This window comes from Anser brachyrhynchus (genome assembly GCF_964034855.1).
Source record: "Anser brachyrhynchus genome assembly, chromosome: 10".
Classification (NCBI taxonomy): domain Eukaryota; kingdom Metazoa; phylum Chordata; class Aves; order Anseriformes; family Anatidae; genus Anser; species Anser brachyrhynchus.
In genome coordinates this window covers 20002407-20025102 of record NC_137705.1, presented here as the reverse complement: position 1 = coordinate 20025102, position 22696 = coordinate 20002407, and the positions used below count along the sequence as shown (strand labels likewise).

Genomic DNA, 22696 nt, shown 5'->3' with positions numbered 1-22696 from the left:
AGAGAAAATTCCCCTGGGGTTTTAGTGTAAATGAGCTCTGTAGCATGATAAAGTGAAAGATGGGGAGCTCGGATCTCCAACAGCTAAGCTTTGAATCAGGACTGCAGAACATAGGGTGGTCCCAGAGGTGGAGGGTTCGTGGGACCCCCCTTCCTCGGGGCAATACTGGAGCAGGGGTAGGTGGGGCAGGAGACATGGTGTACTGGTAATGAGAAAGAACGAAGGAGAAAATTAACTGGACACAACGTGGGGGAAGATTAGGAGGAGGACACACAAGAAGCCAGAGACTGATTTGTTTGCAGGTGTCTGTTAACCAGGACCGTGCTAGCCCTGACTCGGCACAGCACAGAGGGGCAGAGCAGTTTTGCTGTGACCAAGCAGGCCCTGGGTGTGTGCCTGCAGCACGTTCACCTGCTTGGCAGGGCTTGGGCGAGAATGCTCCGTGTGTTACAGAATCGGGCTGGTTAACGGTGCTTTCTCAGGGAGCCATTTAGACAGGATTGGTCCTCAGCTAAACACCAGGGACGCTTTGTGTCAGTAGAGTCTTTTAAACTGCAGAACAATCTCACTTTGCAGTGGTAAAGTGAGTAACTTAAAATTAGAAGAAACACACTAAGGGAGTAGTCCTGAAGAGATGGGACCTGGATAGGCTGAGCTACTTCATTACGTTTTGCCATCTTTAACCTCTGAAAACTGTGTATTTGATGTCAAAACTTGTGTTATAGTTAACACAAGAAGGTAAATCCTTGCATGCAAGCAGCTGACTTAATTATGAAGATGTAACCAAGCAGTTGTATTGGTGGCTAATCTAACGAGTGGTGAACCAACAAGTACCTTAATATCTTCCCATGTCTGTGTGTGTGTATTTCTGTTACTCATTCAAAGCTGTGCTGGCACAGTTAGTCGCTTAAGAGGCTACAGAATGTCTCTCAAATGAGGGATTTTTGTTGTTGCTTATGGAATGCTCAGCTACGTAGGAGTTATTGTTGTCTGCATTTCCCTGTATTTGATGCTATTTATTTATTCCTGTCCCTATTTTTTGGATGGGAACTTAAAATAAGTGAATAAGCTTCATGTTAGCTGATCATACAGCTGTTATAGTCATTTTCCTGGGTGCCTAATAGGTGTTACCAAAATGATAATTACTAAATGATAATTACTAAATAATAAAGAGGTTAAATCCTGTTGTTCTAGCAAAAGTCTTGGGTATTTAAAAACATGGTCTACTTGCAATAAGTCAGACGGAAGCACCTAACCGTTAGATCCCAACATAAATTATGCTCCACTGAAAATCTGATCAGATAACTACTCAATGCATTTATTTAAATGTCTACACCTAAGTCTGTTTCATCTTTCAAATTATATTTTGTCTACAGTTGTGACCATTTTTCTATTAATTTCAGGCAGTTTTGTTTTGTTTATGATCATTCTGATCACAGAGCACACTGACTGCAGTCAGGCTTGTCTTCATTGTCTCGTATCCTCCCCTAAATGTATGCCCTGCCAGCAATTAAGCTTCCAACTGGGAAATAAGGAGAATGTGGTTGAGGCTGCAACATTAAAGAAATGAACATATATCAAATAAACTACAGCAAAATGACAAAAAGACTCTCTCTAAAGCCAGCAATGATAATGTTACAAGTGACCGTGAAAGCCTCCAACTAAAAGAAGCAAATGACTTTATCCATAAATGTACAAATTGATTTCTTTCTCTGGAAGGTGAATATTGCTCCAAACAATGGGGGGTAATGATCATTTTCATACATGAGAAATGCCCAGCATCATCCCTACCATACACTGCAGGTAACAAAGTGTCTTTCAAAACGTAGTTACTAATGTTTGTAAGGAAATCAGGGTACAAACTCCAGTGGACATCAGGATTACTCTGCTGTCAAACTGGTAAGGATGTTCAGCACTTGAAGGCATGCTACTTGTCTGTGCTTTGTTTTCCACGTAGGAAAAGGGCACGCAGCAATTCTCCATTTTTAGCCGAGTTCTTGCCACTTGCCTTTTGCTTCAGTTCCACCACCATTGCTGCTTTCGTTTGGCTGCTGTAATGAATCAGCAGCTTGGTCTTCTGTGAACAAAGGTGCCAAGATCTCTTGCAGTTGTATCCGTGAGCTACAGAAAAATTCGTGTCACCAGCTAGGACCAGGAGGCTCTGTACTTCACCCCAGAACTACTAAATCCATCCCACCCATGGTAAATTTCAGGCTAGGCACTCTGGTGCTAAGACTTGTACCAATAAATTACATCTACTGAGCTGGCACCTTGTGGCTCTGGAATGAAGTTGTACCAGAGAACCATGATGTGTTTGGCTATGACCCAATGCTCAAGACTTGTCCCAAGAAAACCAGTGTGCTTACTGGGTGTTAAATTGGCTGGTCTCCTTTTGCCACAGTGGTGCATCGCAGCAAAGGGCACAGCACAGCATGGGTGTGTGCTCACGCGATGGCAAGGCTGCACATAGAGAAAGCACGGCTTTTGTAAGATGTTCTCCTTGGGGAAGAATCTGGAAGTGTTGCTTTGGTGTGTATTAAAATATAACACACAGCATGGTTTGTATATGCATGTGCATGCCTGAGGCAGTGTCAGGAGAGGCCTTGTATATGTTATTTGTGCGGTGGCTGAGCAGAACCAGCAGTGTCCGTTTGGCACCTTCATAAGCTGGGGGTGGCAGGCACACAGAATGGAGACTGTACACCTGAACTGTGCACGTCCAAGTGGAAAAAGGAAGCGTAATGCTTTCAAGATGAATGGATATTTTAGCTGTAAAGTGCAATCTGCATCCATTCAAGGCAAAACGTCCTGTCACTTTATCATGTCTAGGGTCTGGTTTAGGACTGGGATCATTCTGATGAATGCAAATGGATATTTTCCTGACCTTACAGAGGTAGGTAAAAGTAGGACCAGAATTATGTTCTTGAGCTTTTTCTGCTTTGACTTTCAGGGAGACTTACCCAAGGAGGTGCTAGACTTTTAGCTCATATAAGGGTAGCAAACAGTGCTATGTAAAAGCAAGGCAGCCACTTAAATGCCATTCATCAGCTTTTATCAGTGTTCCTGCTTTTCTCGGGATCACTGAGTCTGGTTTGGCTACTTCATGCCCTGACTGCTTTTCTCATGCATCTGTGCCTCATCCCACATGCTTGAGTTCCACGGAATGGTGTTTTCTGTCTCTGAAGGTCAAAATCCTCGTCATGACATCACAGCTCATTTGGTTTAAGCCAGGCTGAGGCCACTTGTGCTATTAGGAGGTTTCAAGTAGAAAAAGAGCAGGAGAATTAAATCAACGTTTACAAAATGATGGCTCCTCCATCTTGCAAAATAAGGTCAGCAGCACGGGAAAAATAACACAAAGACACTGAGCTATTCCCAAAAATGTAAAATTTATCAGACTAGCATTTCTTGAGGTCTAATATAGTAAAAGGATGAACGCCGTCCCCCAGCCAGATAATCAGACAGCCTCATATGAGGAGATTTCTTCCCAGCTCCAGCTGGTCTTGAAGCATGCAGGCTGGCAGTCTTCATGATTTTATCAGTGAGAGGGCAATATAAACTGTTCATAGCAGTATGAACTTCGATGGTATTCTGTACTTATTCAGCATCTTTGCCTTGACAATTTCAGAAGCGTGTAACAGAAGGGAGAGGAAATTATCTCCCATTTTTCCACAGGGAAAACTGAAGCAAGCTGTTACGGACTTCTCATGTGTATTTTGGAGAGGCAGCACACTCAGACTTTGAATTTAGACATTGCTTTTTCTGTCATTTTTTCACCTCTTTGCTGGAAAGAAATTCCAGAGGCAACGATACGAGGCCTGTGTGCAGGAGGTCGCCCTAGGCTGCAAGGCCTTTTGTTCATGGTGAAGCTCCGTGTGAGATTTGGGTTTATCTGTATTTTGACCTTGAACTCTGGGAGAGAGCTCTCTTATTTGATGGCACGTTATATGGCAGAGTTGATGAAGGAACCATAGAGCAGGTGAACCGTCACAGGTGATTTCTGTGCTGAGAGGTGTCCCTCTGGCCACGCTGCCCTCTGAGGCAGCGGGGAGCTCCTGGCTGCTCTGGAGATGCTGGCCTGGTGCTGAAGGAGCGAGTGGGAGTGCTGAAGAAAGCGAGATGGGAGACGAACACACAGCCATGCTCGTGTACCCTTGTAGTCCTTTTGAATTTCCTGTGCTGGGTGAATTATCTTTTTAATGGTTTTGTGTGGCCACGTTTACATTTTGGAAACGTGCTGGCTGCTCACAGCCTTCGCTCTACAGCGAGCTCACTTGGCTGCATAAGGAATTCGCCCAAAATTGCGCGTCAGCACTCCTGCCCTTTGAATGCTCTATTTCTGTCTCATAAAAAGCATCTGCCTCGTGTGTCTCTGCAGAGGTGAACCAAAAGGTTGGAAAGGTGGAAGGGAGCGTGCGGGGAGCAGCGGGTCCCCGTGCAGCAGCCTGGGAAGTTGTCCCCCCAGTGAGGAAGGAACGGGGGGAGCGGGTGCACGAGGGAGGCCAGGGTGCACTGATTGATAGAGGGGGTGAGGTGTGGCGGCCTGGTGTCCAGATACCGCACAGTAGCTCACAAGGTATAGATTGTCAGAAGGGAAAAGCCCTGACTGCCCTCAGTTACATGTCACTTTTGTCATGCTTCTCCTCTATTGAAAGAGCTTCCCATCCTGCTCAGCTGACAGACTCCTTTTGGGAGCAACCATTACTAATGCTATCCGAGACAACTAACAGACCTGACTGAAATCTAGTAATTTCATGATCAGACGAGTCTGGTAAACAGGAAGGGAATTGAAGCAGTACATGATAATTCTTCCAATCCTTTTCCTAAATCCAAGGAAAAACCCTTGGGCCCCAAGTTCTGGCTGGCTGAGCTCACTGCAATCCCATCCCAAACAGGGATAAGGATGCTTCCTTATCTGAAATTCCTAATCCACCACTCACTACGGATGTATGCAAAACTCCAGAAATGTAGTTAGGAAATATTTTTTTCAAAATTTACCTTTTCAAGGTATATCCAAGCCCCTGTGTAAAAATAGTGGAAAAGATTTGGCATTTAGTTGAACAGATCTTGTTCTATGTTTTTTTGTTAGTTGTCTTGTGATTTGCTGTTGTATAAACTGTGGCAGCTAGTGAGCTAAGTGAAAGCTTAGCTCTAGTTTCATGAGTTAGGTATATCATGTAAACACTGTTGCTTTTTAATGGAATTTATGATGTTAAGCCCTAAACTGGTTTGAGCTGCCATGCACAAAGAAATATCAGCAATCTAGCCAGCGCTTTGGGTTTTATTTCAAGATGCATTAAAACGCCACAGTAACAGCAAGCACTGAATGTGCATTTCAGTGTTAAAAGGAGATACTTTTGCTGCAAAGAGATGTGAAACCTTGTTTCCTTGGAAGTCTGGAGAAGCCTGTGCACTGGGTTTTTCAGTGCAAGGTGCTGAGCCCTGCATTCTGTTGACAGAGGTAGGCAGAGCTGCGGGCATTCAGCACGTCCAGTGACACACCAAAGTCTGGCAGAGGCAATGGGCAGAGTTCAAGAAGTACTGAGGGAGTCAGTAGTATACCCTGTTTGGGGCTGAGTGGCTGAGGAATTTAATATTACCTGAGAATTAGTACCAAATTTAGAAGGTAATTTAGTCCTGGGGGAGAGCACGTAGCATCATCACATCTCTACAGTTTAGCATCTGCTGCTTAAGCTGTCTGATAGATCTTGAAAGGCTGAAAAGGGCACTGACCTTGCTGGGAGGTTGCTTTACTGGCCAGCATTGCCGTGGCGATGTGGCATATCTCGGGGTCCGCTGGGCTATGAACGCTGCTGAGCAGAAGCTGGGAGGTCCGGCCCATCGCGGCGCCGCGAGGTAAATGTGCTGAGCAGTACAGCGGATCCGGCAGCAAGAGCCCTGCACTTCCCGGCTCCAGAACGAGGCACTGACCCAGCTTTATCCTCCTGTAGGACCAGCTTGCGCTTTTTGTATTATTCCAGCACATCCACTGCAAAGGGAGACTGTGACAGCTCCACCTGGATGTTTGATTTTATTTATTCATGGCCTGTGGAACAATGAAGTCAGAGGTAGGTGAATGATGCAGTGCAGGAAGTTGCTGCAGCAGTAGCTTTGCTACAGAGACGATGATTTAATGTATCGGGCTAACGGCAGAGGAAAATATTAATAAATTCTCTTTGTGCATGTATCGGGCAGGGGGTAAGGCTTTCTAAGTGCAGCAGATGACGTTTTCTAATTGCATAGCTTTCTCTTATGCCTGAAGTAGTGATGTACAAAGGTTTTGTTTCCCTTAACGTTATAGAAATGCAGTCTTTTAAAGGCTAGGCTATCCATTTATCTTGCTAGAATTAGCAGAATGTCGTGTTTCATTCTTTTAAATGCATATCAAGTTCTCAGCAAAAAATAAGCATGTTAATCACTGTAGCTGATGTACTGTGTTATGCAGATTGCGAGCGTTGATTCCAGACTGTAGGTTCAGCTTTCTTATTTGCATTTAGTCAATCAAGTCTGCGCCCACCCCGGATCCCTTCTGGTGAATTTCTGTGGATTTTGTTGCTCAATGTATTTAATTCTCCTCTGAGCATCTGCTTTAAAATAAATCATCAGAACAATAAGCGGTCCTACAGCAGAGGCAGCAGAATATCTTGGGGAGTGAAATCTTTCTGTAGAATCGCATGCAGTCTGTGCGGCTGTTAAAGGAGGGGTTTTAATGTAAACCCTGAGGATGTTTTGAGTTTTTAAAAAGCCAGTCCCATGTCTGTCTTGTACACAGGAAAGCATGGACCCATAGGGCAGAAATGCAGATAGATTCTTGAGATAGGTCTCATACCACGTCTCTGAGGCTGGCCTGTGTGTATAGTTGTTCTGGGGTTGTATAATGGAGAGCTGGAGCATGGGGATGAAATAGTTGGGAGTTGGGGGGCGGGGAGGTCATTTATTTTTTATACCTCTTAGCATATGACACATTTCATGTGCTTAACATTTTTGTAAAACATATTTGTTAATTCCTGTCAGTGTCGTTGGATTTAAAAGATACTAATCTAGTGTCTTTTTAGTTTAATGGGATATTAATTGTTCCTATTTTTTCCAAGTAACCGATACGTTAAATTGCTTTGAATTTGATTTGACTGTGTTCTGCCAAAGTTGATGAATGGTCAGAAGCAGCGAAGCAGAAATCTGACCTGCCACCACAGCCAGCACCCCGGACAGGAAGCTGCGAGATTCCCATTTGAAAACAAAACCTCTCGTACGTGCTGCTTGTCAAGATGTCAGTGCTTGTAGCCCTTACACAGTAGTGGGATCTGGAGGTGGTCTTCTAATGGATCTTGTAATGCCTACATACAGTTAGAAGTAAAAGAATGAAAAAATCCCTTAAATCATAAGCCTAGCGTGGCTAGTTGAAGTTAAAATTCATAGCCAGATGGCTGTTTTATGACATTCTACATAAATACAGTGAAAAATGCCTCGACTTATCATACTCTCATTGCTACAAACGTATCTGCTAGGGATGGCACGGCACCTGTGAGTTTGGGTGCAAGTTCTGTAGGCTGTGAAAGCCCGCTGGCTGTCAGATGGGGGGGTTGAACGAGGCTGACTTCTAAATATGGAACGTGGTTAAGCAGACGGAGAGGTGTCAGTGGCGTTGCATCAGCGGATTAAAGGGTATTTGGGGGTGAGAGCGTTTGCCGCTTTGAGAAGGTCACAGGCAGAGTGATTCGGCTTGGTCTCTGTAAACACCAACTGTCCTGTTCCTCCCGGTGCTTTCCGTGTGTGTGGTTCTGCGCAGCCCAGCAGGCCACGTGTGGCACTTCTCTTTTCACTGCTCAGGTCAGGGCTTTGGAAAGTGTCCGCCCGTGTACATGCTGGGCGCCTGAACAAGGCACCGCTGGTCCCAGGGGAAGTCAGCGTGCAGCACCTGTGGGCAGGCTTCGGGTGAGAAACTCCTGAATCCAGCTCTTTTAGAAGTGCTTGATGAAGACAAAAGTACCTTTAAATATTACTAAGAATGACTTTTTCTTTCACCAAGTTATCCTTTAGTTTTAAAGATGGTACCACTTAGAAGCATTTCTCTATTTTTTCCTAAGTCTTCTGATGTAAACGTTTTTTTCTAAATTAAATGAGAATAAAGGGTATTATTTTGCATCTTAAGATAAAAAGTATAGGCCTTGAATCTATAAATGCATAGCTTCATTAGAGTTAAAGAATTTGTGCTTTTAGTTATATATGTGATTACATGTTTGAAGACCTGGAGCCTTTCGCATGTGTGGTTTTGGCTTTACTGTAGTCTGGACAGGAAGGATTGTTCGCATCGGATGTAAAAGTTTCTTACACGGTACAGAAATTGAGGCGGGAGCCTGGGGGACTTACATCCTGCTTAACGAAGTCGTTGGGTTTGGAGTGGGTAGAGCCAAGGCCTGTCTCGTATTATTGCTAGTCAAGTCATGCTCTTTATGCCAGAGGAACTCTAGTAAAAAGCGAATGGCCCCCATGCTGAACAGCAGTGCAGCAATAAACCCTCAATTTACATACACACCGGTGCCAGTTTGAAACAGTGAAGGGCAAACACCGCATCAGCAACTGCAGGAAGCTGGAGCATTTTTTCATTACACTGCCAACAAACTTAGGTTTTTCAGATGTAAATAATACTGGGTTTGCTTTAATGCACAGGCAGGACGTCGCTAGTCTGCGCGAGTGCCGAGCGGTGTGTCGGGCTCTTCGGAACTGCTCCTGCTCTGCTCTCGTGCTGCTCAGGAACAAAGGCCAGGCTCACGCTGGGGCAGTGCCGCGAGCCAGGCGGTTGCAATGAAGCAAGGGCAAGGCTGTTTCTGCCGTGTACCTCTGGGGGTTGCGTGGGCAGCTGTAATGTCTTAAGTCTCTTACCTGTAAATAGCAACACTGCCACAACGAGAAATGCACCCTTAGTGGAGGTGGAGAAGGGGGATCAATTGTGCTTGGAGGGAGCTGCAAATTTAAACAGGCAAATTACACAACTGTGCTGCTGCTCTCCCCGTAGTTTGACCTAATGCTTCCCCAGTGCTTAGTCTTCAGAGTAGCCAACAGCCTCCAAAGGAAATTACATTTTTCAGGATTTTTGTTTTAAGGAAACAAATAATTGCAGGCAAGCTCGGTCCTGTTTTGGGACTTCCCCCAGGCAGAAGCCACTGCATTTTTTAGAGGGGTCTCCTTCAGAAGGAGAAAATTCAGATTTGCCCAAGTGCAGAGGGCTATCTGGCTGCTGTGCTGCATCTATGGGAAAATTATTTCTTGAAGGATAAGAAGGAAGATGGAAGGGGAAAAAATAGTGTTTTGTTTTGTGTTTTTTTTAACAGATAGTTGCTTTTCATCAGAACAATGCATCTATGCCCCTTGTGAGAAACACCATAATTGGCTACTTCCTCAACAGCCAGATTGGCCAAAGCGAAAAATCCTGCTGAATTCAGTTTAGTCTACACTCCTCGTTCTTTTTGGTCTCTAAAAAATAAAAATAAAAAATATCCCAGGCCTAACTTATGCAAAGAACAAGCAGTTTGGGAAAGGTTTTAGCCTCTCTTAGAATAGAAGGCTCAGTGAAGTTTTCCCTGTGAACAGTGGGTCCTGCACCAGGCCGATGCTGTCCGAAGGTCTGGAGGTGCCTAGCGTGCGGCAGCACTGTGTAGAAGAGGTGCTGATGTGGGTGCTGACAGCTGTAGTGGCACCCTGAGGCTTCCAACTGAGACGTGGTTTTGAGAAACAGGGAGGAGAGCTGAGCCCGCTGCCTTCTGGTGTCATATTCCTCCTCTGCTAGGTGTTCATCTGAAGTTGCGGTGAGAGCCCCTTTGTGTTTTATAGCAGGCAGGAGGTGCCTGCGCTGTAACCCAAAGGAAACCCAGTTTCATGAACTCTGGGTCAGATCTTTAAGAAGTTGAGTTAGGGGTTCTGCTGTTTTGTGTTGATCCACAGAAAAACACAAATAAATGCCTTAAATCAGAAATGCATAACTTTACATTTTCAAATCATTTCTATAAACATTTACTGATTTATATGCATAGCACAGGCACCCACAGGACAGATGCAAATGTCTTCATTTTTCCAGATGGAAAGACTGAGGGAGAGGGCGGGAGAGCAGGGTTTGTTCAGCTGCGGAGGCAAGTTGACATTAGAGGCAGCGCCAGAGTCTGAAACCCGTGGTTCCCAGTGCTGTGCTCACACAGCTGCCTAGCAGCATTAGCCAGTGCGTTTCACATACTTGAACAATGAGAGAGAAATACTTTAAAAAAAAAAAAAGAAAAAGTGTGATTTTGTGCATGTGTACATGTTGTGTACGTGGCATCTGCGGAATATGGTCTTTGGCAGACGTTTTGAGACCTTTCAAGTGAAATCAGATGTCCATCTCACCGTGTCTTGCAGGCAGTGCTGAATAGACAGTTCTGTTTAAATAGGTGTAATCATATGTTATGGATCACAATAGAGCTCGCTGCACCCCATGTCTTTCTTCTGTGTGTTATTAAAATGCTGAGGAAAAAAAAGCTGGACTGTCTTTGAGCTTTCAGTAATGATCACAGCAATCAAGGTAGTGGAAACGACTCATATTTACAGACAAACAGAAAAAGGAAACTCATGATAATATATTTCCCAGTCTTTCCAATATTCCCAAGCAGTTGTGCAGTGCTGAAGTCCACTTTGCAGGCACAGAAAGTTACACAACAGCTAAGCAGCAACGATATATATAATTAATGCAATTATACTGGAGGAGAAAGGGGAGAAAAACCAACTTCTTGGGAGGCAAGGGGTTGATGATGATGACCTATTCGGGCTTGAGGCAGATAGCTTCACACTGATGTTGTGCACTCCAACAGAATCTTCCTAAGATTTAAGCAGAGAGCAGAACGCGTTGAGACGACCTGCAAGGCAGCAACCAGCAGAGAACAAACACAGGGCCTGAGGAACGTAGCTCAAGAAACGGCCTCATGTGCCGCCGTGCGTTTGATATGTTACACGGAGTGGGCAGTGAAGGGTGTTGGTTCAGCTGTGTGCCCCTTCCACAGAGCTCCGTCCAGAGATATGCTTGGCTTTGGTTCCAAATGGGAGGAAAAGAAAAAAAAAAAAAAAGGAAGGAAAAAAAAAAAAAGCGTTGCCTTTTAAACACTGCTCTCTTTTTCCTTCTTTGATAACTGCTGCCAGAGCAGGCTGGCCTCAGATGTGTTTCTTTCCAGTGAAGGGCAACAGGAAAATATTTCCTGCTAATAAGAGTTTACTGGTTGGATACTGTCTGTAGGACATGTTAGTATAACTGTGATGTTTTGTGTCTCTTGATTAACATGATGAATAGACTAATGGAAAAATGAAACTTCAATGTGTTATCACCAGCAAAACTGATGTGATAGGAAACGGGGAGGGCAGAGCGACACCCTGCTTGCTCTAAGTGTCTGAGCAGAAGGTATTTGTATTCCACAGAACAGCTTATCTATGCCTTTATGCTGTTGAATCAGTGGCACACATGAATTTCAAAAGCTTTGCTTGGGGGCTGGAGTGAGAGAAACATTAGCCTGCTAATAGAAGCATAAAAGGCTGGGTGGAAAAGAAATAAGCCAAAGAAAATAATTGCCCGGTTACATTTCACTTGGCTATTCTTTCCTCCTTCCTTCCCTCCCTGTTTGTGTGTCACTTTCAGTCCTGTTGTCATGCAGCTCCTCTGCAATGCCATTTGTTTTGTCACTTCATCCCACCCTGTGCTTGCCCTGAACTTTATAGCTTACCAGCATTACTTGCTTGGCTGCTCTGTTAATCTCTTCACGCTACACCACGCTTCAGAAATTCTTATTCTCTTCACTCAGCAAAACAGAGAACCGCAGCTCAGTCTGCAAGTTCACTCCATCCGAGCAGCACGACTGCTTATCTTGATCCTGTTCCCAGCACAACCTTTGCACCACTGGCAGCCTGGCTGGCAAGCTCAGCAAAGGGACCGAGACAGAAACACCTCCTGAGGAACAACTTTCCTTTCGAGGGAGGGTACGGCAGGCTTTGTGCAGCAGCAAGCGGACCCCAGAGCAGGTGTGTACTGCAGGCCCTGAGGCTGGAGCCAGCTTCTCAAGCAGGATCAGCTGCTGCTGAGTGTGAGGCTGCGGAGCACGGAGCTCATAAGGGTAACGTTTCATGCCACTGACCGTGCCCTGTGTAACTGTCAGTCCAGCAACCTTCATTAGCACCAAACTCACATTCCAAACATTTCTGAAGTAGAAGGCAGGCCAGAAAAGGAACAGAAATGCAGAGGACTTCTTTTCTTCACACATGCTTGCTTATGTATTCAGCAGTCCTAAGTCCGGACTGGAGTTGATGTGTTCTCTCGGCTTCCAGAGCAGACAGGTGCATTCAAGCCAGACATTTACACCAGACTTCTCACTACAAGGGGACCCAGACCAAACACCTACTGCCTTAGCCTTTGCAGAAGCGAGGTAGGTCTAGAGCTTTTATTTCATTTTTGTCCTTGTTCCTGCAAGGGACTGAACCAAAATCCCAATTCTAGCTTTCCAGTTCAGCCTTTGCTCCCTTCCTGTTTTTGAAAAGATGAGGAAACCTGCAGAAGAGATCTGTGTGCATCCTCTGCTTCACTCGTGCTCAGAAATCAACAGAAGTGAAGTAGCTGTCAGCTGTAAAAGAACACGGTATTAGTATGCAAAAGGAGCTAATACTGAGCAATTCACATTGCTACTGAGGTTTCTGCATCTAGTACAAGCTGCTTGCTACAGCAGTGTCAGATCTATGAAGTCTGAAATAAAGCGAGATGCCTGGTGTGCATGTTTGCATATCAACACCAGAAGTGTTTTCGAGCTTGCATCTGATGCATAGCATAACTGGGGCTTGAGGTCAGGAATAATATCGGAGTTTGAAGCACTTGTGCATGCAGTTAGTCCTCATGTTTGCTTTGCAAGCTTTCTTCTCTTCACTCAGCTATACCCCCAGTTGTTTATCTGAATGCTATATCTTCTGGGTACTGTTACATCATCCTTTTGCATGTTCTTCCACTCAGAATATCTGATCTGAATAACTTCTGCCCACTGCAACAAATGTCAGTGTCTGCCTAGCAAAAATTTCCCAGATGCTTCTCCCAAGACAAACAGCATCCTGGAAGCCAAACGGTAGTTCTTATAAAAATCCAGTTTGCAAACCAAATCAGTGAGTGAGTAGAGTTTTCTGTTTATGTAGCCTTTGCTTTTATTCAGATTGCCAACAAACAAGTTTGTCTCTTTATCCAGGCTCTCTAGTGAACTTGTATCCACGTTTTCAAGACTCTCACTATTAACTGTTTTCAAAGCTTGGGCAAAAAGCCTGTGTTATCGCTCCTGAGTATAAACTGGAGGGTACAGTGAAATATAGCAGTGGAGATAGATTCAGAAAGTTGGCTTTTATTTGTTTTTTTCTAAGACAGCTCAGAAATGACTGTTTGAGAAGTGTTTATCTATAAAGGGAGAAGCAGCATTCAAAACCAAGATGAACACAGTATTGATATATGTGTTTCTGAAGGATATCCTTTAGTGAGTATCATAAGATCCTTTGGGACTGAGCCTTGGTATTAGAGTAGGACAAACTATGTTGAAGAGTTGCACTCACTGAATGAAAGCTGGAGAACTGTGTACCTTGGTTTATCATTACATTGCTGTTCTGTCTCCCTTATCTGTTGCTCAGACTTTAGTAGATACAGTTGTGTTTACTCCCTGGACTAATATGTTGGTTCAACCACAGAAAATTGGCTGATCAAAACAGGATTAAATCACACTTGCAGCTGAGAGTTGTTTTGGAGAACACAAAGAAGGCACTGGATGCTACTCGTGCCGTGGTAAGGAAATGGTCATCAGAAAAGAGAATCAAAGACTGATAAAAAGAAATGGCATCTGCTGATAGCCAAGTGTGATCTGACCAAGTAGGATCTTGAACAGAGGCTGTATTCTATGGCTTGCGTGTGATCACAGTAGAATTGTGCCATTGAGAGCCATTTCATTTGTTTTCTTATGGAACAAAAGTGTGGGTATTTGAACAATCTAGGAAAAGTGAGCCACCCTCTTAGGATATGTTTACCCAATCTTTTAAAATATTCACTTCCTCTGACATTTTTATTTATTTTGGCTCATAAATACTGAGCCAAGCTGTTTCCGCTTTCCTGAGCTCAGTGTTTTTAAAGGAAGCTAATGCTCTGTCTTGCTAGAGAATTTCAGATAACTTGATAGACGGACTGCAGATAAAAAGAACGATCCCATCCTGCAAGAATGTCCTCCCAGATTTTCTGGTTCTCATAACAAACTAAAAAGATCTCAGCTCAGAAAGACCATCCTGCAAGTCTTACCAAATTCTGGATAATGTGATTACAGAAATACTTCAACAAGTTAGCCTGTGTTGTAAATATATGATCTTATTATATGAATTTTCTTATCTTAAACCTGTCTAGAATGGATGAAACAACATTTCGAAGTGCTTCACAAGACCTGTCATCTCAGTGGAGGCTTCTTAGCAGCTTTTAAAGCATTGGAATTACTGTAAAATGATATTCTGTCATCTCTTAGTAAGGCCCACACTCTAAACACTTTTCTACACAATAGAAATTAAAATAGAATTGAGGAAACTCTGTCATTCAAATTCAAAGGCTGTCTAGTGACTGAGTGTTTTATATTAAATATAGGCTCATATCTAGAGCATGGTTACTTGGAACAACAAATTGGAAAATGTAAAATAGTACATAGGTCAGATGGAGGAAATCAAATATTAACTCTTTCCTTAGTTTTTTTTTTTTTTTTTTAGGTGTATGCATCAAATGGTATAGGCACAATCTTGTTCTTTTTCCATGCTTTAGGACATCAAAAGGGTAAACCTTTTTTCTGTAATTACATAGCTTATTGGATGAAAAAAAAATTAGCATGCAAAATAAACAAATAATTCTAAAGCCCTCCAGAAACCTACAGATGTAGTAGATGTGATGATTTTGGAGTCATCTGCACGTGTGCTGTTTTCGTGGCCTCTCTGGAGGTCCTTTGTTGGTCTTGGTTCTCTAGCAGAATGTCAGCTTCCTGGGGAGCTTTGTGGCTTGCTCTCTCCATACAGCACCTGAATAAAATTTATTGTGATCACAACTGCAAATGCAAGCAAAAACTATTGTGTGTAGTTACCTTTTTTTAGGCGGCAATGATGCAGTTATTGAGGCACATCAGAGAAAAACTCTACCCTAGCATGTAGCTTGCTCGTAGGAGCAGCTTTCTATGTAGCTGCCTATGTGGAGACCCCAGGGAGGAGGTCTGAAGCTTAAGTCTATCGGTTCCTGGGCCAAACGATGTTTCCTCCCCCCCGGGCTTGAGCTGTTACTTCAGACCATTTTGTGGCTTCTCTCACTGCAGACTTGTAGAATTGGGTCCAATGTGCCTGATTTTTCCCCTGAAGATGCAGCCTGCCTTCTTTCGGTGTCAAGGATAGGCTCAAGTAGCAACACATGGCAATGCAGGGGAAAAGCAAAAAGTTGAGAACAGTGACAAGTAGTGTTTCACTAGCGCTGGTTTGGGCTTTATTCCTCCTGCTATGTTAAGATAGTTGCAGCAAGGTAGCTGAATGTGTGTCCTTCCATGTCTGGGCGTAAGCATCACTGGCTCCTGGGTACATAAAAAGTTAGCTACAGGACTCACTAGGTAGGTAAATTTTCTGCTGATCTGTCTGTTGCTTGGATTAGAATGATAGCCAAGCATCCATTTGTTTCTCATGTAACCAGCATTGAATTTAGGGTGCAGGAGATGAAAAATGAGGTTGCTGCATGAACTTCACACAACAAACCAGTACAGAAAACAAGGATATTTGTCAAAGGGGACAAGTGATCGTATTTTTGTGGCCTATGGATATGTAGTATGAGTTTCTTTCATAATTGTTGTTCGCCAGCCAGCCTGCAACCTTGGTTCTTCATTTCATACAAACTGCTGATCAGAGTACAATCCGCAGACTACCAGTGTCATCACTTACTGAATCTTGCTGCAAAAAGTACTGTATGCTCTGGGTGGCATCAGCCAGCGTGCAAGATAACTGTGGAGTCTGAAAAATAATTCTTTCTGCTTCCTGGGTAAAGAAAATATCTACTTTTGGGGCATACTTATGGCATAAACACTGGCAAAAGCTTGTGGGTAGGAAGAGGAGGATAAATTGTGTTTGATCTGTAACAGTAAGTAAAGTTGAAAACAGAAATGCACAGAGGTTACTTGCTCAAATAATGAGCTGATCTAATGTTGTAAAGTCATCGGCTATAATCTAACAAGAAATGCAAAAGTGGCTATTTCTGCAGGAAGGAGAATTTAGAAATGCTGTGTAATATGTTGTGGTATGTATCTTTGTGACTGCATCTTGTGAGCAGTCTACTTATCACTGACCGTACTGAGGTAAGGCTGCAGACACCCCCTTCCACACTTACCTAGATCCTGAGTGTGCCTACATGATATTTTGCAGCTAAAATCTGGTGTGTTTTAACTTCTCCAGTTCCTAGAGGAAAAACTGCCTGCCTGTTTTTCATGCACCTGGAACACCTAATGAGAGGGGTCGCCTTGCCTGCTGGTACATGTCAGAGTCCTGTTTTACTAAGGGCAGAGAAACTACCTTGTGCCTCTGTCCTGACAGCACAGAGCAGACACTCCCTCTTATTGGTGACTTAAAAGAAATAAAGGTTTGTGGGCATGCACTGAAATGAAAATAGTCCAGAGATTTAATACCAAAGTACTCAGCACTTCCTGAGCATTGTGGCACCTTTGGTTTGGTTCTGATGGGTACTCTAATCCTCAAGAATACTTCCAGATAGAACTGGAAATTAATATTTTAATTGATTTATTCAGTTGTGCAGAAATAACTTGATGGTCTTTGTTCCCTAAATAAGAATAGAAAAATTTGTGACCCAAGCTGGTCACACAGCAGTCCTGTTCAAAATGATTGTATCGCTGTAAAGAAAGAGCTTGCTTTCTTTAAATAGCCACCCTATTAGCTGAGCAATGGTGGAACAGCTCTGGAAGGCACTTCTGTGACATTAAATTATGTCTGTGCAGTATCTTAGTCCCTCCTCTGGATGTGACCTTCATCTGCCAAATTCCGACAAACCCAACTTGAGAAACACTTGCCGTACCCCGAGTGAGATGAAGCCTGGCTAGCTGAGAGATTTTATCCAATGACTTCAGGAACCAGGCCTTTCTGATCCTGAAACAGAGAGCAGGTTTGCCCTCCTCAGATGGCTGGGGGGGCTGTAGAGAGCACATCGGGAAGCAGTACGCCCGCAGCAGCGCAGCTTTTACATCTGGGTGCGTTTTTATGGCTGTGGGGCCAGAGAACTGTGTGAAGTCCTCATGGACCAGAAAGCACAAAGGGTGTTTTCTGTTGAATAGATGCTTTAGTTGCACAAATATGTTTGTCTTTCAAATTGAAATACTTTAGTGATGTTCTCGTGAAGCACTGCCACTATCTTGCTAAACCATATGGGCTCTGAGACAATCTCAGAGAGCGTGGTCAGCGAGAAGCAAAGACCTCCCCAAGGGAGGTGGAACTGCTAACAGTTGACAGAGACCTGATGTGATGTTTTACACGAGGGCAAATCATCTGACTTTGTTTACTGAGCTGACTCCTACATTAAACAATTAATTTTAAAGCAGAGTTTACCCTCCACCCCCCCCCAAATGGCATAGTTGCAGTGTCAGCGTGGAGGAGCCATCAGGCAATTTCTCTTAAGTGTAATATAAATTTTAGCTCCTGATGTATGCTTTGCTACAGATGCTTGCCAAGACTCTTTCTATAAGAATTAAGAAGGGTTTCTTTAAGCAAAAATATCCATGTTGTTTGGCTGCCAGAGCACTGCACATTTCTGGACCTTCTAAATTAAGAGGAAGGGATTTGTGTTAGAATGACATATACGTGTACTGTAATATGGAGTTCTTCTGAAGCAAGACTTTACAAAAGCAGTCTAGATCCCTTTCAATAAGATTCCAGAAACTGTTTCCAAATATTGTAATATACTTAGAGGACCTGCAGTGTGTTTTCTTAATTACTGAAGGTCTTTTTATTTTAATTTTTATCAGAAAAAGAGGAACATTTAGCCAGAGTATGAGGAAGTAATTTTTCAATCTGCTTAAAATGTTCCAAACAAGTGCTTATTTTTGTTTCCAAAAGCTGGGTGGAGTGGTGAGTTTTGTGGCTGACGTCGCCATCACCGAGAGATATGACCTGTTAGCTGTATATTCTAGTGGTGATGTAATCCCAATTTAATGTTCATTTTTTAGTTCAATGAATTTAGAACAGAATTCTCAGCATATTTTTTTCTTGCAGTCTCAGCCCACATTCCTTATTAGCTTGTGCAAAATGTCTGCAGTTAAAATTCCCTCACGGGTAAGAGCAGCGCTGGCCTGGCCTGGCTGCATCTCTGAGCTTCTGACCCTCTCCCAGCCATTGTGGTGATGAATATAAAATATTTCATGCTTTTATTTTTCAGCATAGTGAAGTGCAAAAGCAAGACAGGGACTTTAAATTGGAACAATCAGATCTTTTGTAGGCCTTCAATACATAGTGTGCATATATGGACAGGCATTCGAGACAACACCCTCCTTATCCACTGAGAGCTTAACCATAGCTTTACTTCAGAGAAAACTGCTACTAACATTTGTGGCAGAGCCCTTTTTATTGCTAGCACTGTAAAAATTCTCCTCTGTACAGTTTACTTCAGCTGTGGCCAGCTGCTGACCCTAAACTGTCATTTGCAATAGTGCTAAAATGCCACCTTACATGTTTTTCATGGAGCACGCTGGCATTTCCTGACAAGTGAATGTGAGGTTGCCTGATGTAATTGCTACGAGGAGTAATAGAGAATAGACGTTCTGAGTGTCTAAGGAAATGCTGTACTCTGAAGGCTTACATATTTGGTTGACTTCTGGCAGCAGGATTGTTGCTGTCAGCAGATCTGAGGAATGCCTCCGCCGCACGCTGTTGCTTGGCGAGGGTTACGCGCGGCGTCCAGCTGACCCTGACTCATCCTCGGGCCTGCGCTGAGCGAGCGGCTTGTAGGCCTCGTGCGTAAGGAGCTCAGGGGGGCAGCCTGCCTGCCTGCCTGCCTGCCTTGGAGGACTCCTGTAAAACACCTTTCAAAGCTGCTCTAACAGCCCGGCGTCACAGGCGGCAGCCTCTTTAGTCAGGTTAAATGAAGTGATTTGTAAGCACTCACGTGCTAGAGTTCAAGGGGGCCACCATGGATTTAGTATGTATTTGTGTTTGCTTTGGACACCCAGCCACCAGAGCTCCGTGTCTTCCATATGAATCTAATTGTTCAGGTTATTTCTTCAAGGCACAAGACTGTCAGGTTTTTGTTCCCAGTTTTGCTCCTAAAGTTACTGCAGAATCTGTTGGGTGGAGGTAAACTTCCGCAGCTGCTTTCCCCATGAAGGAGCCCGATTTTTTCCAGCTCTGCAAACGTGGAGCAGCTCTCCCATGCTGCCAAGGTACTGTCACTGCTGTTGAGAAGGAACTTTCATCTCCACAGTGTGGGAATGAAATGGCCACGTTTTTAACAACTTGCTACCTTGGCTCATGGCAGATGACTGAACTATTCCTCTTCTCCCCTCCTTGGTGTGTCACAATACAGAGCAGCTATAGGTAAAGAGGAGGCCAAAGAGGCTCTCCAAGCAGATATGCAATCCTTCTTCCCTTCATCATCAGTCGGTTCCCTCAGAGGTTTTTTGTTTGTTTTTTTTTGTTTGTTTGTTTCATGGAGGAGGGATGGAGGAATGGGACAAAGAACAGAAAAAAAATGTGGTTTTATCCACATTGGCTCTTTTCTGAACAGGCTGATAGGTGGCAATGCATGCATCCAAAACCATCTGATGCTTACTGAGCTGGTCTGTAATAACAGGGCTACTTCCTAGACAGACTATCACAAAGAAAAGTTAGCGTCACCCTGGGGACTGGGCAGTGCTGTTGTTTCTTCCAGAAAGCCAGGGAGGACAGAATTTGCCCAGTTCTTATTTCAGCCCATGTATCCACACCATGTATATACACCAGAGGTGAAGGCTTTCAGATGTATTTTTACAGCTTGTTTTGGAGGTAATGCAAGCAGGTTGCCATTATAAAACTGCTGTAGGAAGTGGGATGTAACTATTACTGTAAGAAACTTGCCCTGAAGATAAACATGACAGGAGTTACGACAGCCTTGTAGGCTATGGAAGAAGAGCAGCTGATACAGGTGAAGAAAACCTGTTGAGAGCTAGGAGCTACTTGTGTATATATGCATAGGTTAAAATAGCACATGTTAGCATAAGTACATTTCTAAACGTAGTCAGTTCCCTGTAGTGTGTAGCCTGGAGCAGGAAGACACACGACACACACCTTGGTGTCTTGGTTATCTTGTAAATTATTTATATCCCTCTGGTGTCATTCATTGGACATAACTGTGTACAGTGGGCATATTGTGTATAGTGGCATTTTGGGCACCTGCTTAAGTGAAACTTCAGACGCAAATGTTTTTCCCTTGAAATTTGTTAAAGAAGACTTTTCAGCTGTTGTAAGGATATTATTTAACATGCTGCTTTCACATCACTGGTAACATAATTAAAAAATACATTGTGTGCCGCCCTGCACTGCTGTCTTGTTTGCCTCACCCTTGGGGTCTGAGAGAAAGTACAGTCTGTGTAGCTAAAAACAAACAAACAGTGTGCATGTCTGCAAAATAGGATGTACACACAAAGAAAATCAGGGGACTAAGATACTGTTCTTAAAAGGATCTTAATCAGTAAAGTGTTATTTATTCTTTAAAGATTTAAACAGAATTCCATGGGCAGTTCAGGACCAGGAAGACTCCACATAGCTCCCACAGTCTCTAGACCCCAGAATAAACACTGCGGCATTTTGTGTTGTGGTGCAACAGCTGGAGTACTGGGCCACGAGCTGTGCACCAACTCAAAAAGGCTTAAAATTCTACAATAAAATAATATGAATAAATTCTACAATGTTAAAATCCCCATCTCAATTCTTCCGTTTATGAAATAAAGTCTAACCTACCTGTTGGAGATGACAGAACTGCAAGGCCTGAGGTTGTTTTGCAATTATGATGGCACAGCAGCATGTAATGAGAAGCAGGAGGCATAAGCTTTCACCCCCTGTAACTCTTGGCCAGCAACAAAGATGCATATTAAAACCAAACTCTTCTGAGCTGCAACTGCTCAGTGTAGTGCTTGGGATTCCTGTTAGCTTCAGATCCCAGTTTGGGTAAGCAGTTAAGGCTTTTGGAAGCTAGCGTGGACCTGGCTGTGGAGGGTTTTTTTTCCACAGTGAAAGGCAATTAGCTGTAAATCATTCTTAGGAGCTTAATAGCACAATGTGCAGTTCATCTTGCATTTGCCTGCGTGTTTATACCTGAGAATTAGGTTGTTATGTTGTTTACTGTTTTGGAAAATATCTTAAGAGAATTTGTTGATGAAGGTGCTATGATGCTATGATTATCTGTCAAATCCACAGGTATTTACCGCTGATGATGCAGGAGTCTGCCAAAGTTGAGAACGTTTGGTTCTTTATACGGAAGAATTTTCTTTAGTCCCGTCTCATATTAAATTCTTTGCTTTTTATGATGCCTGCCTCACAGTCTGCATAGACCCTTTCTTCTATACTGCATTCTTCTTTCCATGCTGTTATTTCTTATTTTAAGTGACAGATGCAAGGAAAAAAAACCACCTTGTTCTAGTTAGAATGAAGACATAAATAGTCCTTTTAAGGTGATTACAGAGTACTTCAGATATCCCTCCAATGCTAAAAGTGTTCCTCATAAGGAGTTACAGTTTTAGTACTTTTATATGTCATACCTTTACACTTAGCCATTTAAAATGTTAACTTTGAATGACCACTAACCTGCTGATCTGCCTTATCTATATCTTTGTGAACAGAGGGATGGGTATTTCTCCCCATGTCCGTCATTGCTCTGCTGATGCTGTTCTGCATTAGTCCATAGCAGGATATTGCAGGACTGTGTTTTGTATGATGTGTGCACATGGAAATTCTGTTCATAAATGACAGATTCCTTATTCCTATTAAGTTCATGTCTTTGCCTGGATCTCAGAAGTGAAATGAAACTACTAATTTATTACTGTGAGTTAATTTTCTTAGTTTATTCTGTGTGAGACAGTCCTTCTGGTGTTCATGTTACTTAAGCTGCAGTGAGCATGGAGGCAAAACTATTACAGCTCCTCCTGAATGGCTACTGCAGCGGTTGTCTGCAAGAGGAGGAGCACTCCGGGTAAGTTTCTGAGCTACTTAGAAAGCTGATCCTCAGGAGTTTTCTCATTTTCCATTCCATCTTTTCCCAGATGTTTTGGTGATCCTAGAAGTGAGAAATGAAATTATTCAGGCTATTTCCTCATCACCACCTCAGAAGAGAGTTGTGGTCTTGGCCTTTATTGGCCTTGATGAAATAAGAGAGCTCAAGGTTCTAGTTCAGGGATGAAAAAAAAAAAAACAAACAGTGCCACTGCAATGCTTTAGTTTCACCTGCTAGTCCAGCCAGGGAGTCTCTAGAGTAGGAAGGTTATAAATATATGATAATGTTTTGGTTTATCTGTGAGAAATGTTCAACTACTGCAGCTATTAAAAACAAAACAAACAAAAAAAAAACATCTAGACTTAGGTGCTGTAGCTGAGACTTTCAAAAGCAAAGCTGTATATGTCAGCATTAGGTAAGTGATTTCAA

General features: G+C 43.3%; 1 protein-coding gene across 19 annotated transcripts in view; it reads left to right on the top strand.

The window, feature by feature from the left end:
* Positions 1-22696, top strand: part of IQSEC1 (IQ motif and Sec7 domain ArfGEF 1) — a 344442-nt gene that overhangs the window by 233705 nt on the left and 88041 nt on the right. Inside the window, exon 1 of one of the 19 annotated variants that reach the window (XM_080607021.1) lies at positions 11102-12431. The exons of the other annotated variants lie outside the window; for them this stretch is intronic. Within the exon in view, the coding sequence (XP_080463147.1) occupies positions 12268-12431 (164 nt within the window). The 5' untranslated portion in view covers positions 11102-12267. Of the gene's footprint in view, positions 1-11101; positions 12432-22696 lie in introns of those variants that run through there. 19 annotated transcript variants of the gene reach the window in all.